Source organism: Podarcis melisellensis, assembly GCF_964234715.1.
Source record: "Podarcis melisellensis genome assembly, chromosome: 4".
Taxonomy (NCBI): Eukaryota; Metazoa; Chordata; class Lepidosauria; order Squamata; family Lacertidae; genus Podarcis; species Podarcis melisellensis.
Window position 1 is genome coordinate 101,289,372 of NC_138531.1, and position 17,177 is coordinate 101,306,548.

The 17,177-nt window shown below is 44.0% G+C and overlaps 1 protein-coding gene across 2 annotated transcripts in view; it reads right to left on the reverse strand.

Annotated features, from left to right (window-relative positions):
* Window positions 1–17,177, reverse strand: part of LOC309369139 (uncharacterized protein) — an 83,203-nt gene that overhangs the window by 9,115 nt on the left and 56,911 nt on the right. Inside the window, exon 1 of one of the 2 annotated variants that reach the window (XM_081909855.1) lies at window positions 183–262. The exons of the other annotated variant lie outside the window; for it this stretch is intronic. Coding sequence (XP_081765981.1) covers window positions 183–243 — 61 coding nt within the window. The 5' untranslated portion in view covers window positions 244–262. Of the gene's footprint in view, window positions 1–182; window positions 263–17,177 lie in introns of those variants that run through there. 2 annotated transcript variants of the gene reach the window in all.

A 17,177-nucleotide genomic window follows, 5' to 3' on the forward strand; every position in this document is an offset into this window, starting at 1 on the left:
GCTGAGAGTATTTGGAGGTTTGGGCCCATTTCATATGTTTGTTTGTGCAGAAATACATCTCCCCTCTTCTGGACCCTTGTTCCCAACTGTTTCCCCCCAAAGCAAGATGAAAGGAAACCCTCAGATGAGTTGGAAAACCAACAGAATGAGACCAAACAGAGAAACACCACCTTCCTCCTTACCCAGTGGCCTCTCTCTGGTGTCCAACGGAGGCCTCTCTGCCTCACAGGAATCCAGGTCCATTTCTGCAAAGAGATCCTTTCCCTGAGAAAGAAACAAGGATTCAAAACACAGAATGGGGATAAATACTAGAAAGAGAATGACAAAGACTTGAAGGGTGTGAGATCTCATTCCATGGATGCCTTCTCAGAAAAAGGATGGGCCATCAGCAGACCATTATGGGATGTTCTCTGTCCTGTTTGGAGCCCCTTGGGAGTATCCAGAGGAAAGTCTCTCTCACCTGCTTTCTCTCCTCTGCCTGACTCAGGAGGAAACCTTCGGCCAGGGCCACCGCCTGGGAACTGGTCTCCGCTCCACAGTCCCTCACCCAGCTCTCCATCTCCGGGGGAAGGACAGCCAGGAACTGCTCCAAGATCACCAGGTCCAGCATCTCAGCTTTCGTGTGCCTTTCTGGCTTCAGCCACTGGTGGCAAAGGTGGTAGAGTCGGCTGCAAACCTCTCGGGGTCCTTTGGCCTCCTGGCAGCAGAACTGCCTCAACTGCCAGGTCCGCCCCTCTGAGCATAGAGTGTCCTCCTCACCCAGGATCTTCTGCACAGAGGTTTTCCAGAATCCCCCACTGCTCCCAGTTTGGCTTGCATGACCTCTTCCTGTTCCAGGGCCAGCTGAGTCTCGCTCTTCCATCTGTGCTGTCAGGAAGCCTCTGAGAGATGGGAAGGAACCCTTTGGTCTTCTGCCAAGTTCTGTCCGTCTAAATGAGAAGCTCTAGCAAATCCTACAAAGCAAATACATTGTTCTGTTACAGAATTTGTAGGATGGGGGGGGGGGGGAATGGTTCCCTGAGTCTTGCTGGAAACCTGGGTTGGACTGCACCACATCCCAGACCAAGAGTTATCATTTTGAAAAGAAAGGGGAGGAGGAAGAGAAGAAATAAGTCTCTAGCCTTCAAGCAATGCAAAATGTGGAGGCAACTGAAGGGATTTCTGTCAGATTAATCAACCTGGTTTCTCCTGCCTTCCAGTCAATGCATGAAGTCAGAACCAAATGACAAGGGAGTCATTTGTATCTTGTGATAAATGGATGTTTTTCTCTAGTGGGGGTCTCGACCTGGGGGTCCTCAGGAGTTCCTCCCCACCCTCACCCTCACCCTTACCCCACCTCCACTCCCTGCTTCTGTCTCCTTTTCTGCAATCCCTGCCGCTGTCCAGGCAGATTCGTGGGGTGAGGTCTCTTTTTCTCTCTTCTGAGGGCCAGGAATGTATCTGGCAAACCCCCAGAGGGCCAAGTGGGCGGGGCCAAAGACATCTCCCTTGATTTTTGTTGTTGTTCTGTTAGATAGCTTAACACAAACTGGTCCCCAATGCAGCAGGCAGACTCTGGGCTGGGATCCCTCTCTTTATTCCTGGCCTTTCTCTCCCACCTTACCTTCCTCCCTCCCTGTGGGTTTTTTTTTGGGGGGGGGCTAGTGTCCACCTCCCTGTCCAGCTTTGGAAAACCATTTGCACCTGTTTCCTCTGTTGTGCAATGAAGTTGAGCGAATTCACACAGTCAAAGTCCCAGGGACTCCTTTGTTTAAAGAAGGGAGATTTTTTTTCTAAAAGGGGGGGCGGAGGGCCAAATGAGTTTGGGATCCTCTGATCCACAGGAAGGAGAGCGTGGCAGACCTGGCCCCTCCCTGGCAGGACCCTCTCCTCCTCCCTGACTTGGGGTCCCCCCCTGCAGGAGCAGATCAGGACCCCCAGGCCCCCTCCCCTGCTGCAGCCCTGGGACCCCCCGTCCCCCCACTGCACCCTCTGGGGGGAGAGAGAGGAGACTCACCAGATCCCAGGAGGGGAGAGCGAGGCAGCCCTTGCAGGAGAGACACAAAGCAAGGAAAGGACTGGGGAGGGAGGGAGGGAGGGAGGGGCCTTGGCTCTGGAGGACCTGCCCCCCTTGCTTCCTGTCCTCTCTAGGAAGGCAGCTCAGTTCCCTTTAACCCTTGCCAAGCCGAGTCCCTCCAGCTCAGCCCTCTCTCGCTTGGCAGAACCTCAGATTTCTATTATTTCTTATGGATTTAGGGGGGCAGCTGCCCCCCTGGCTCCGCCAATGCCCAGATATTCTTTTGGGGGTGAGGCTCTTGGCTGGACTCTGAGCATCTCCCTCCCTTGGGTGGAAACCAGAGGAAGAGCCTGCAGGGAAGAGGGCTTTGCAGGAGGCAAGGAAGCTCCTCCTGGAATTCAGGAGTGGAGAGAGAGGAGGGGATCCCAGGGTCATCTAGTCCAACCCGAAGCAAGAGGGGGCCGGATCTGGTTCCCTAAACAGGCAGCCCTGTTGAGGGAAGCTTTCAATGTTTAAAAGGTTATTGTATTTTAGTGTTTTATTGGATTATTATTATTATTATTATTATTATTATTATTATTATTATTACAACTCCCAGCTATGCAGGAATCTCAGCTAAAGCATCTGTTGCAGGAAAAATCCGAGGGCTCCCTTGGACAAAACAAAGACACCAACCAGAGCAATTCAGAGCAAAACAGCAGCCAGTAGGCTCGGTCTTTATTTAAGAAAAGACTGTCGCGACTCCCACCGCCCACGAAGTGAAGCAAGATGGAAGCCCCGAACAAAAGAAGACCCTAACTTTTATTAGTTGCTAATCCCCCAAGCTACACCCCCAGAATTACATCATATTTACATCATGATTACATTAAAATTAGGAGGAGTCGAGGAGGGGCTACACAGGTAATCTGAGTGCCCTGACACCTGGCCGGAGCCTCCTCTCCCCTCCCCACATGAGTCGTTTTAAGGACAAAAGAGAAGGGCGAAGTTTCCTGCCCCCTGGGGGGGAATCCGGTCAGAGTCCTTTGTGAGAGTCCACGTAGAATACACTAAAATATGCAAGTTCTTGTGTCCCTGATAGCTTTCTGTCTGAGCCCATCACGATGATGGTCATCAAGGTTGTCACGTCTGCTGCCGAGTACGTGACCGCACGGTCAAAGGATTATGGTTGCCCTGTATCAGGTCACCCCCCTTTGATAGTCCTTGTAATATGTAGCCAAATAAAAGTGGTCCGATGAGAATCCGATGTACGGCTGATTTTTGGCGAATTTATAAAGAATATGGTCTTTGAAGTTCAAAGTTTTGAAGTTTTTGAAGTTCTCCTTTCGGAAGCAACTTGCTACATTTTGATTAAATCAGTCACGGTCAATTGAACTCGGAAACATTATTGTATTGAGAGCTGTCAAAAGGTGAAGGAAAAGACGCTTGCAGCTTGCAGTACCAGCGTGGCCGCCACAAGGGGCGCTGTTCGATAATGGTGATTGGCTGAGGCGGCCGCCGTTTGACCTAGAGTTCAGGCGCCCGGTCTACTCACAATAAAAATGGGGCGAAACGGAGCGCTATGGCGAAAAGCTGTCAGTCTAGCGCTTCCTTATCTACGGAAGGCTTTTAAGAGATGACCCTCTAAAGGGACATCTCTAGGGCCAGGGGGGGGAGATGGGTGTATGTGTGTGGTGCTTATGCGGTACACGTGTAAATGAAAGGGGGGGTGATTTCCGGCGACACATCCATGGCAGATGGCCGTCCGATCTGTGCCCAACTGCTCTTAGATGTCCCTCAAGGCAGCGGGTCCTGAGTTCTAGCCCTGCTGAAACAATGGAATAAAATAAGCACCCATAATTAAAATGTGCTGCAAAACAATCCTATTGAAACAACACCGCAATTTACAGGAAGGAAACAACAGAGCATTGTGGAGCTGATCATATTTCTGCTGTCTCAGAGGAGGACATTTCCCTTTTTCTTTTAGGATCCAGTGTGCTTTGAAGATGTCGCTGTTTGTTTCACGGACGAGGAGTGGGCGTTGCTGGATCCGGACCAGAGAGCTCTGCATAAGGACGTCATGGAGGAGAATCGTGGGATCGTGGCCTCTCTTGGTAAGGCTCCCTGTGCGATCGTCATATCAGCCTGGAAATACAAAAAATACCTCTATGTGACCAATCTCAGATATTTTCACAGAGCTCAACAGCGCCCCCTACACCACCTGGGAACCTAACACCCCCACAATAAAGAGTAACTTACAGTTTTTCCTTTGAACAATCTTCTTTAAATTATTCCTTTTTCTACCAGGATTGGGCTGGTCTCAACTGCCCAGGCCATATTCAATGTCAGCTTCAGAACTGTTAGGAAAGATAAGTAGTTTCAGGTTTTCTGTTTTTGTTTTTGCTCCTGTCAGTCTTGGGTTGACCAAACAGACGACTGACATTGGAGATGGAGGGGATGCCATGACTGGGCCAAACAAAATTCATCCCAGAGAAGAGCTAGACTCATTGAATTTCAGGTAGAAGTAGCAGTGGTGATGATGATGATGACGATGATGATGATACAGTGGTACCTTGGTTTACAAACTGAAGCCCGGGGTATAAATTATAAATTATTATTATTATAACCCCCAACAATTCAGGAATCTCTGCTAAATCATCCATGGCAGATGGCCGTCCGATCTCTGCTTAGAAACCTCCAAGGAAGGAGAGTCCACCACCTCCCAAGGGAGACCTTTCTCCTGCCCAACTGCTCTTAGATGTCCCTCAAGGCAGCGGGTCCTGAGTTCTAGCCCTGCTGAAACAATCGCACTGGCTGCCAAGGAGGAACCCAGCGAAGTTCAAAAGAAATAAATCCTATTCTCAAAATAAATGAGTAATACTTTCCTATGCATGCTTTTTATACTAATATAAAAAATATGCCATTTCCCTTTCCAGAAATGCTTAATTGCTAATTCAAAGGACTGAAAATGGATGGTTGTTGTTATGTTTAGGGAAGCTTTTAATATTTGATGGACTATTGTATTTTAATATCTTGTCGGAAGCCGCCCAGAGTGGCTTGGAAAACCCAGCCAGATGGGTGGGGTATAAATTATTATTATTATTATTATTATTATTATTATTAATCGGGGGAGTGTTCTCCTTTCAAAAGTGGCAGGTGGAATATCCACGGTTGCTAATAGCATAGCATTGAAAGTGCAGGGAAATATGGGGAGCCCTAGAGCATCTGCTTGGCATGCAGAATGTCCCAGGGTCAACCCCTGACATCTCCTGCAAGGGCTGGACGAAATCCCTGCCTGAAACTCTGGGGAGCTGCGACAGGCTTCCGGTGGAGCGCAAGCTCGTAGCAGGAGGGGATTTGCCGCGAGGAAAATCCCAAGCTATTTCGGGGGAGAGAAGGGGGTGTCGAAGGGCGCAGAGGCCCCCCAAATTACCTCTGGTGGGTGTCCAGAAGGTGAGGATCCCAGCAAGACCAACAGCAGCTCGCCCGGCCGTCAGGTAACTTCAATAAGAAGCGAAGAGTACGGCGGAGCTGAGCAGCAGGTCAAGGGAAGCCATTTCCTACCCTCCGAGTAGCGAAGCCCCGACCCTGCCGAGGCAAGCGCACCGCTCTCCAACCAAAGAAACCCGGGATTAAATTGAAGTGAGCGAATAGTTTAAGAACAAAAGAAATCCAGGGTGAGAAATAAGAGTATCAAGGAGTTCAGCTTTCGCCCGGAATCAGCACGGACGCAAGGTAATTCACGGAGCGGAGAAAGGGAAAGTGAAATACCCTAGCGACGTTTCTTTGTTTCCCTGAAGGGCTTTAATCTTTGGTCTTTAAGTAACCAAAGGGAAAGACACTTAATATCAAGAGACTGATTGATTTAAACAGGGGACAGAAAGTATCATTTACAAACTGGAAGTACTCAATGAGCTGAAGGGGGTAAAGAGAGGAAGCTCTCCACCTTGGTAATTAAAGAGTAAAGACAGCGAAAGCGGAAGAGAAGGTCCCGACGCCATTACAGAAGCCGAAGCGTGGTGACTAACAATTTATAACTAACAACGTACCCTGACAGACTGTACTGAAGCAAGTTATCTCTACTTACCAACCTATTTGGGATATTTTTGGAACGGGGTTATAGTAACATTTAACAGATATAAAGTGGAAACTCGGATACTCTCGCTTGAAGTTCCTCTCTTTTCCTACGAATTCTGCTATAATAACAGACGACACCTAGTGGAGAGAATACAGTACCGCAATTTGGTCTTTTTTTCTTTCCTTCTTTTTTATAGACTCTATCTATTTTTCTGACTCCCCTATAGCCCCACGACTCTTTACTAACAGGAATACATTCTATACTTGGCAGATAGACTCTATTTTGATACCAGCTTCTCTTCATGAACTCTTTAAGTATTTTGGACTGAGGAGGTCATGTATATAGGAATTTGAAGGGAATATAAAACTGAACTTAAACGGTGACTTGACAATTGAGTCAAAGAGGAGGAAGAAGACTAAGTAAATACGTGGATTAGCCTGAATAGAGGCAAGAAGAGGAGAAAGAAGGCTGCTGGTCTGCCGGTCCGCTGAAATTATTACCGGACTATATTGGTCATAGCGGTATCATTTGGGGTCTGTGTAAATTTGGTTATTGTATTGTATTCAATAATCAGATGAAGGGTTGTGGTTTTATAATTGTAATTTGGGGACAATGTCAAACACAGCAAAGAGGGGGGAGGGGGGGACATCATCGGAAAGAAAGGGATCCAAACAAGAACAAGACTTTAAGGCAGATATACTAAGAATATTTGCGGAAATTAAACAAAGCGAAAAAAATTTAGAAGTAAAATTAGAACAAGTAGACAATAAGATAGGGAAAATGGATAAAAAAATGGATGAAACAGTCAATGAATTAAAAGGGCAAATAAAGGAAGTGTTTAGGAGAACACAGGTAGCAGAAGAGGGACTGAAAAAGACGAGACTAGAATTGAAGGAGGTAAGACGTGAGGAAGAGAGGATTAAAGTAGAGGTGCTAGAACTAAGTAAAGTGCAAGAAGATCTGAAAGACATAATTGCTATGAATGAATTAAGACAGAGGGAGGTTAATTTAAGACTCAGAGCAGTTCCAGAAACAAAAGGAGAAAACATTAAAGAGAATTTGATAGTAGAATTAGCTCAATGGATGGAAATGCCAATAGAAGAGATGGCAAAATCAGTACAAACGGCATTTAGATTGAAAGTAAAAACAACCAGAGCTAAAAAATTTGTAGGAGACTGCCTGATTACATTTAAAGAAAAGGAAATGAGAAATATTATTTTGCAAAAAAACAGAGAAAAAAGACTGTGCATTAACGGGAATTACATAATAATTTTCAAAGATATACCAATTAGAATTCTGAAATGTAGAGAGCCGTATAAAGCAATGGTACAGATGCTGAAGAAAAATAATATCGAGTTTAAATGGGAGTTTCCGGAGGGCGTCTCATTTATGTACAGAAGTAAGAGGCATAGATTGACAAGTCCAGAAGAAACTAATAAATTCCTAAGAAAATACAAAGAACTGAGACTAGAAAAAGAGGAAAATAAAATAGGAGAGGCAGCAGGAGGTGTAGAGGAAGAGACAGAGGAGGAAACAGAAGGGACATGAGGAGAAGAAGAAGAACAGGAGGAAGAAGAAACAACTGAAATATAAAAAGGGAAGTAAATTAGGTTAAACATAAGCCCCATGGTGTTAAAGATTTGGAGCTGGAATATTAATGGGATAAACGAGAAGAAAAAACGGAATAAAATTGAACAAATCTTGAAAAAAGAAAGTGTAGACATTATTTGCTTACAGGAGACTCATATAGCAAGAAAACATAAAATAATTTTGATAAATAAAAGACTGGGAAATGAGTTCATATCATCTGACAAAGTCAAAAAAAGAGGAGTGGTCATCTATGTTAAAAAACAAATTGAGGCTCAGCAAATCTTCAAAGATGAAGAAGGAAGGATAATGATGGTACAAATTAAATGGCATGGACAAAACCTAATTATAGTGGGGTTATATGCCCCAAATGATAATAAGTCTGAGTTCTATAAAACCTTGGAAGAAAAACTAGCTGATTATGTAGACCAAAAAATGATTATATTGGGGGATATGAACGGGGTGGTTTCATTAGAAATGGACAGACTTAGAGATGGAGGGGGTAAGGAAGGGAAGCTGCCCAGAACTTTTTTCTCATTGGTCAAAAATTGTAACCTAATAGACGCCTGGAGACTTAGACATCCACTGGGAAAGCAATTCACGTACTACTCTGAGCCCAATCAGTCATTGTCCCGAATAGATCAGATCTGGGTCTCGAATGAATTAACACCAAGAATCATACGGGTAGAGATCCAGGCTAAAACAATATCTGATCATAATCCAATAAAGATGGAACTGAAAGGCCAGGAAGAAGGTACCTTTAGATGGAGACTGAAGGACTATCTCTTAGACGATCAAGAAATTGTAGAAAAAGCGCAGAAAAGGATGACAGAATTCTTTAAGGATAATATGAACAAAGGTACAAAAACTAAAGTGGTGTGGGATGCAGGCAAGGCAGTGATGAGGGGCTTTTTATCCAGCAGAATGCCATTAAAAATAAAAGAAGGGGAAAAGGGGAAAAAGACATTCTGAAACAGATAATGGACAATGAGGAAAAGCTAGTCAAAAAGCCTAATAATAGGAGAATAAAAGAAAACATTAAAGTCTTGCAAGCCCAGTATGCAACATTAATAAACAGAGAAGTGGAATGGAACATCAAAAAACTAAGACAAAGAACATTCGAGTTTGTGAATAAGTCAGGGAAACTCCTGGCGTAGCAGACTAAAAAAAGAAAGGAACAAAGTACAATAAATAAAATTGCAGTGGATGGAAAAGAAATAACTAATCCTAAGGAAATAAGGAAAGCTTTTCTAGACTATTATAGAGGATTATATAAAAACAGAGAGAGAAACAACCAGAGGAAAATAGAAAGATTTTTGAAGGACAAGCAGGTGCAGAAGATACCGATAGAGAAAAAAGAGCAACTGAACATCCCAATAGAGATAGAAGAAATAAAATTAACAATAAAAGAATTAAAAAGAGGGAAAGCCCCGGGCCCGGATGGTTTCACGGCAAGCTACTATAAAGAAATGGAAACTATATTATCGACACCATTCAGAGAAGTAATGAATAACATCCTGAAAGAAAGAGAAATACCAGATACATGGAAAGACGCATTTATTACTTTAATCCCAAAACAAGATTCAGACCTGCTGCAAGTCAAAAACTATAGGCCGATTTCATTATTGAATGTTGATTATAAGATCTTTGCAGGAATATTGGCAAGTACAGTAGAGTTAAAAATATTTGGTTAGAATATATTCATGGAGATCAAGCGGGCTTTCTGCCTGGCAGGCAAATGAAAGACAATATTAGAAATATAATAAACACTATAGAATATCTGTCGGCCAGGAGCGAAAAGCAAGCTATATTGATGTTCGTGGATGCAGAGAAAGCATTCGATAATATAATTTGGGATTTTTTACTAAAACAGTTAGAATACATGGAGGTCGGCCCGGAATTTTTCAATGGAATAAAGGCAATTTACACGGAGCAAAAGGCAAAACTGATTATAAATAATGTGGTGTCAGAAGAAATAATGATAGCGAAAGGAACGAGACAGGGTTGCCCACTTTCCCCATTGTTGTTTATAATAGTATTGGAAATACTTTTGAATTCAATAAGACAAAACAAGAAGATAAAAGGGATTACAATTGATCAAATCGAATATAAAGTCAAGGCGTTCGCAGATGACTTAGTAATAACAACAGAAGATCCGATGAGCTCAACAAAAGAGATACTGGAAGAATTTGAACGATTCGGTAAGGTGGCTGGCTTCAAATTAAATAAAACAAAGACTAAAATAATGGTGAAGAATATGGACTCGAAGGCAATCGAGGAAATGCAACAACAAACAGAAATAGAGGTGGACAAAAAGGTGAAATATTTAGGAATATGGATAACCCCGAAAAATATAGATCTATTTAAGAACAACTATGAGCTGGTATGGAAAGAGATAAGGAAGGACCTTGAGAGGTGGGGGAAGTTGAGATTGTCATTCTGGGGTAGGATAGCCTTAATCAAGATGAACGTGCTCCCGAGAATGTTATTTTTGTTTCAGAATATACCGATAATTAAGGGCACCAAGATATTTAAAGAGTGGCAAAGAGAGATCTCAAAATATGTCTGGCAGGGCAAAAAACCAAGAATTAAGTTTAAACTCTTAACAGAAGCTAAAGAAAGGGGGGGATTTGCCCTGCCAGACTTGAAATTATATTACGAGGCATCGTGCCTTTGCTGGTTGAAAACGTGGATAAAATTGGAAAACAAGGAACTACTAGATCTGGAGGGATTTGACAATAGAGTAGGATGGCATGCGTATTTATGGCATGAAAAGAGGAAAATCCATAAGGGTTTTGAAACCCACATCTTTAGAGGCCCTCTGATCGAAGTATGGGAGAGGAATAGATTTCTATTAGAACCTAAAGTACCACAGTGGCTATCCCCATTAGAAGCTATGAGTGTGAAAAAGGTAAATATGAGAGGTGATTGGATAACCTATGAACAACTGTTAATTAAAGTAGGGGGAATATGGAAAATGAAACCGTATGACCAGGTTAAAGAAAAAGTATTTGATTGGCTACACTACTTCCAAATAAATGAAATGTTTAAGCAAGATATTAAAGAGAGAGGATATGCGGATAAAGATTCTAAATTCCAGACCGAAATAATAAACAATGACTATAAAATCCTATCTAAAATGTACAATCAACTATTCGAGTGGAATTTGATAGACGAGGAAGTGAAGTTGGTGATGATTCACCGGGCTAGGGACATCGGTCACAACATATATTATGAAGAGTGGGAGAAACTTTGGGGGGAAAAACTTAAATTTACAGCCTGCATAACATTAAAGGAGAACCTCATGAAGATGTTTTACCAATGGTATATAACTCCTGCAAAATTAGCAAAAATGTATAAAACCTGTAACAAATGCTGGAAATGCAGGGAAAAAGAGGGATCCTTCTTCCACATGTGGTGGGAATGCAGAAAGGTTAAGGGTTTTTGGGAAAGCGTATATAATGAAATGAAGAGTATATTAAGATACACCTTTGAAAAAAAAACACGGAGGCTTTCCTGTTAGGACTAGCAGGAAGGGATATAAAGAATAATGATGGCAATTTTTTTCAATATGCAACAACGGCCGCAAGAGCCCTACTAGCTCAAAATTGGAAACAACAGAACATACTGACGGTTGAGGAATGGAGAAAAAATTGTTAGACTACGCGGAGATGGACAGATTGACGGGGAGAATTAGATATATAGAAGACCAAAGGTTCATTGATGACTGGGGGAAATTTGTGGAATATCTGGATAACATAAGTGAAGGTCAGATAACGCTAGTTGGGTTTAAAAAGGCTCTGTGAAAAAGTAGGAATATTGTCTAAAGAGAAAAGGAAGAAAAGAGAAAATAATGTCAATATAAACCAGGATTTGCGTAAACTTTTCAAATAAGGGCACGGATTATTTGTGGGGAAGCTGAAGGAAGTCTTAAAGAAAGAAATTTGTGAAAACAAGATGTAAATATTTTTATTTTTGTTTGTTATGGTTTAAAATCAATAAAAATTATGTTTGCAAAATTGAAACTCTGGGGAGCTGCTGCCAGTCAGTGTAGACCAGGGGTCCTCAATCTATGTCCCACGGGTCAAATCCAGCCCTCCAGGGTCGTGAATCTGGCCTGCCCTGCCATTTCAGAACCCGCCAAGTGTCTGAGGCTGAAAGCATCTCGCCGGCCGCTCAGTCAGTCCCTGTGTTGTGCTGAGGTAAACGCCACTGGCGTGGTGGCGGCTCTACCAATGAAAGGCCAGGGGGTTTCACTCGGGGACGGGCAGTGTTGTCTTTTGGCTTGAAGAGCGAAGTTCAGGTTAGTGGAGGAAGGCAGACTTGGGTCGATTCGGTTTCATTACGTAGACGTTTACTTTAAAGGTGGGAGAAGGAAGTACAGTCCTGTTTCTGTGCATGGAGCAGTGGTCTTTCATCTCCTGTGGTTTACATGCTCTGAAAGTTGGGATCTGTTTTGATATTTCAATTTTAAAAGGATGGAGTGGAACCGGATATTGACCATCTTGTTAGCCTGGGGCAGGGGGCAGCAACCTTTCTCAGGCAATGAGGCGGTCCACCGTCCCTCAGACCATGTGGGGGGCCAGACTATATTATTTTTGGGGGGATGAACAAATTCCTATACCCCACAAATAACCCAGAGATGCATTTTAAATAAAAGGACACATTCTACTCATCTGAAAACACACTGATTCCTGATTCCTGAAACACACTGATTGCCAGGTGCTCAGGGAGGAACTCACCTGTCCCCACGTCCTTCTCTTTGCAGATGTGCTGCAAACTGTGTTGGAATGTGACATCAAGCTTTATTTACAGCGGAAAATAACAAAGAAACATGGTGTAGTGAAGTTAGTACATTTCAAGAAGCTGTTCCTTGTTCAAGCAGAGAATAAGGCTTTGTGGGAAATCAGCAAGCCACAAGAATTATGGGAACTAGGTCGTGTTGCTTTAAGCCGCAGACCAGCAGGCTCCAAGGGTGTGAAAGGTTTATTATGGGAAAGGAATTCTCTGGGTAATGTGAAGGCTTGACACCTGTGATGGAAGTTATGCACATTCAAGCGGTGATGTTATCTATCTTTTAATTGCCCAAAGGAGGTGCATCTGCATAAGCTCCACTGAAAGGAGTTAACACATTTGATGTAGGCTCTGGAGCCTTAATTGGCCCAGCTGTCACAAGTTAAAATTATTAGCCCACAAGCTGGTCATTGGAGAATTTGAATGTAGCCAAGGGTTGTGATTGGACCTGGGGGTTCTGGTTCCACGTGCAAATTGGGAATAAAATACCTTGAGAATGGCTGGAAAGGCTCCCTCTGCAATCCAACTGGCTGCTAACGTTCCACCTGGCAGCCGTCCTTTGTTCTGTTGTGATGAAGATTTTCTAAGACCTCTGAATGAGGATCACCGAAGGACTCTGAACGATCCTATCTTTGTCTTAGTGTGTAGAAGTGAGTATTAGTCAGTTATATTCTGCAATGTTATTATTTTTTCTTGCTTGTAATTCTACAAAAGATGTATCTGCTTTTTAGCATGTTTCTTTATGCTTTTCAAAATAAATTATAAGAAAGAAACTTTCTCTTGTATTGTGTGCCTGTCTGTTGTTGTTGTTTAGTCATTTAAATCCCCTTCATGGATCACTGCCTTGCCGTGGCGAAGGGGCTTGAATAACTCAGAGAAGCTATGAGCTATGCTGTGCAGGGCCACCCAAGATGGACAGGTCATAGTGGAGAGTTTTGACCAAACGTGATCCACCTGGAGTAGGAACCGGCAAGCCACTCCAGTATCCCTGCCAAGAAAACCCCATGAACAAAGACAACAGGCATATAAAAGTGCCTGTCCGAGGGAATAGCTAATTCCAACTTCTTGGTTGTGCTCTTCCTAAGAATTTCTGCCTGCAAGCTTGTGGAAGCAACTTGTAGTTTGGGGTTAACCGGTAACAAAGGACCACAGCCGTCTCCCTTGGGCTGTGGCTTCAGGTAACCCTGGGATGAGGGAGTGGTGGCAGCCTTACCAGTTCTGTTTTGTCCTGATTCTGAAAAAGTAAAGGGTCTGCTCGCCCTGCTCCTGAAACCTGGACTGGCCGGAGAGCAAAGACAGGTGAGGGAGGGGCAAATGGTTGGGGACCCGTTTACCACACATGGCGTGAGCTGTCTTCCACTGCCGTCTCCTCCTCGGTCAAAGAGAACAAAGGATGGAAGTGATTTACAGACTGACCTCCATTCTTACACAGACAGTACAGAAGGTGTAAACATGGATATCATGGTACACTAGCAATGGGAGAATGAAATACTGACAGTTTGGCCCCCAATTTGGGCCAAGACCAAAGCTGGCATCCCTCATGGTCCAGGAGTGCCAGGGACTCCATGTGGGGGCAGTGGGGGCCACTTTGGCCCAGATTGGCCCCTGACTCCAAGGCGCTCTTTCCTCCCACAGGACCTCCGATGTAACGCCCTTTGGGAAAGTGGGGAGGAACAGAAACCAACAGCCAACAGCATCCCTTCTCTGCTGGCCTTTGCCCGAAGGTTCCCCCATCTCAGAGCAAGTAGCTCTCCCTCGTAGATTCAGTCCTTTCATCACTTCCATCTCCCCAAGAAACTCCCAAGGCTACTCATCCTCTGTAGTTGATAACAGACCTAACTGAAAAGAACGGCTTCCTCTTCTGGTGACACCAGAAAATTCTAGAAGACATTCACCCTTTCCATAGCATTATGGATGCACGATTCCCACAGACAAGTTTCTTGGCACGACAAGGGCCTTTGCTGGCCATAGAGTGTCCTCCTCAACATCCCCAACGAAGGTGCTGGGTTGCAAGAGCTGCAACTAATGGGGGGGGTTGTCCTCCCCCCTCCCATCTCACCTGGCTGCTAGATAGGAAAGCAAGACCCAGGGAGAGTTGTGGGAAACCCCGAAACCAGCTTGCTCTGTGCCGGAGCCAAAGCTGTGACTAATGTAGAAGCAATCTGTTTGAGTGTTGATGCTGTGAGCCCCTCTGTCCTACACTCCGGTTGTGTATGTGAGTAAATAAAGCTATATCATAAAGACGCCCCAGTCTCCACTGACCTTTGTTCCAAGGAAACTGAATCTGGAGAAGCGCCTGGGACCCCTGGAATCTCAGCGCTCAGGGACTGGGGTAGTTTGCAAATACAAACACACACACACACACACAAATAATTTGTGCCTGTGTTCCTAATAGATAACTAAGTGTGAAGAGCATGTCATGTGCTTCAGCAACAGCCCTCCTGGAAATAAGGAAATGCAACCCCCATTGCTGGTTGACTCAAAAAAGCAACAAGGGAATCTGCTCTGGTGTCCCGTGAGGTCTGTACGGCCCTTAAGTAAGAGGAGCCACTTTTAATAACTGAATTAAAGAAATTTTAACATAATCAAACATTCAAATTACATTTTACAATTTTAATTAACACCCCCCCGGCCATGCGACTTCCCCCAACTTCTCTTCCTGGTTTAGAACATTTCTGTTTCTTTTGCTTATAATTTTGTATTCCTTATATATTAAAATGAAGGTTATAACATTTGTCTCTTCCTTCTCATTTTTACCTCATAATTGTATTTTCTGTTTGTATTTGTAATTGTATTACTCAAATCCTGCCAGTGAGTTCATTTCTATCCATTGTTTCTGTATATACATCTTAAAAGAGTCCCAATCTTTTTAAAAGTCAGTTTTGTCCTTATCTTTAAGTCACTCAGTTAGCTTCGCCATTTCAGCGTATTCCACCAACTTTTCTTGCCAGTGTTCTTTTGCTGGTATTTCATCGCCTTTCCATCTTTGAGCTAGTAAAATTCTGGCCACTGTTGTCACATACATGAATGGATTATTCTTAATTTTTGGTAAATCCTGCCCTAAAATATCTAATAAAAATGCTTCTGGTCTTTTAACAAAGGTTATCTTAAACATTTTTATTTCATTTCATTATAGATCATCTCCCAATAGGTGGAGCCAGGTGGGCCCAGGTCCAGGTGGGAGGGGGTTGCCATGGTGACAAGGACCGGTAAAAGCCACAGACTTGCAGGCGGCCATTTTGGGTTAGCAGTGAGGCGAGTGGAGAAGAGAGCAGTTGGTGGCAGTTGATGGAGGACAAGGCGAGGCAGTCAGTGGATTCTTATTTTCTCAGTTTCTTATTTCATTTATTACTTCTTTTTCTCTTCTTGAGGACGTGCCACAGGCTTTCTTTATCCAGCAATGGTGACTATTGGAGGAAACAAGAGCAGGGAGAGCATAGCTGTCAACGTTTACCTTTTTTTAAGGGAAATTCCCTTATTCCGAAAAGGATCCTTGCAAGGAAAGGGAAAAGTTGACAGCTATGAATGAGGGAGAGGATCCCAAAGACCTGCTCCCCGCTGCCAGGACACTCACTTACGAGGAACGTGACAGCCTGACTTTTGCTGGAGCCAGAACAAGATCTCTTGCTCCAGGTGATGCAGAGCTGCCAGGCAGCTGCCCTGAGAGGCCTCCACACCCTTCAGGTGTCCAAGCACCGGACAGCGGAGGCCATTCTGGGGAGGGACCCCCATGGGGAGGTGGGGGCTTTGGGTAAGGGGTTGTCCGTCTGCCGGAGAGAAGGACCCTACTGGCCTAGGCTCACGTATCCTGTTTGAAAGGGGAATCATCTGAGGGACTTCCTGTGGAAATCTGGGTCAGGAATGCCGTTCCTACAATGGAGGCACTGCTATACTATGGAACTGTAGCAGGCTCCAATTTGGACTTTATGAACATATGTGGAACAGAAACTAGCAGACACTTGGTCTTTATGAATGAAGTGATTTATTGGGACTTCTGTCTATATTATTGCACTTTATGTGTTGTTTCTGTGCAAGATAAACATTTGATATTGTGATAAGAATATATAGAAGAGTATTGTTTATGTGAATGCACAGCCGGTTACGTCTTGTGTTTGTCAAATGTATTTCACATAACGCAAGGTTTGATGTTGTTTTGCAAATTCCTAGAATGGAGGCACGTGCAACAGGTCAGTCGCGATCTGCTGGTGGATCCACAACTCTGGTCACTGCTCCCTGAGAAAAGCTCAACAACTCTGGTCAAAGACAATGGGTAGATCACTGGCAGTATTTTTATTACTGGGAGTAGATCTCAGCATCTTGGAAGTTGAATGTCCCTGCTATAATGCATAGGTAAAGGTAAAGGGACCCCTGACCATTAGGTCCAGTCGTGGCTGATTCTGGGGTTTTGGCGCTCATCTCGCTTTTTTGGGTGAGGGAGCCGGCATACAGCTTCCGAGTCATGTGGCCAGCAGGACTAAGCCGCTTCTGGCAAACCAGAGCAGCGCACAGAAACGGAAGGCGAAGGGGTAGATTTAAGAGACCAAATTCCCAAGGGCATAAAACCTCTTCAGTCAGTTTAAAATCCACTTTCCCAGTTTGATGTCCTAAGAGATATACCTCATTCAGCCCACATTTTACCAGCTTCCTCACATAAATCTCACGGAGCACTTTGTCAAAATCCTTACTGAAATAGAGATGCACAATTTCCACAGCAGTTCCCTGATCAACAAAGTTTGTAACTCCATC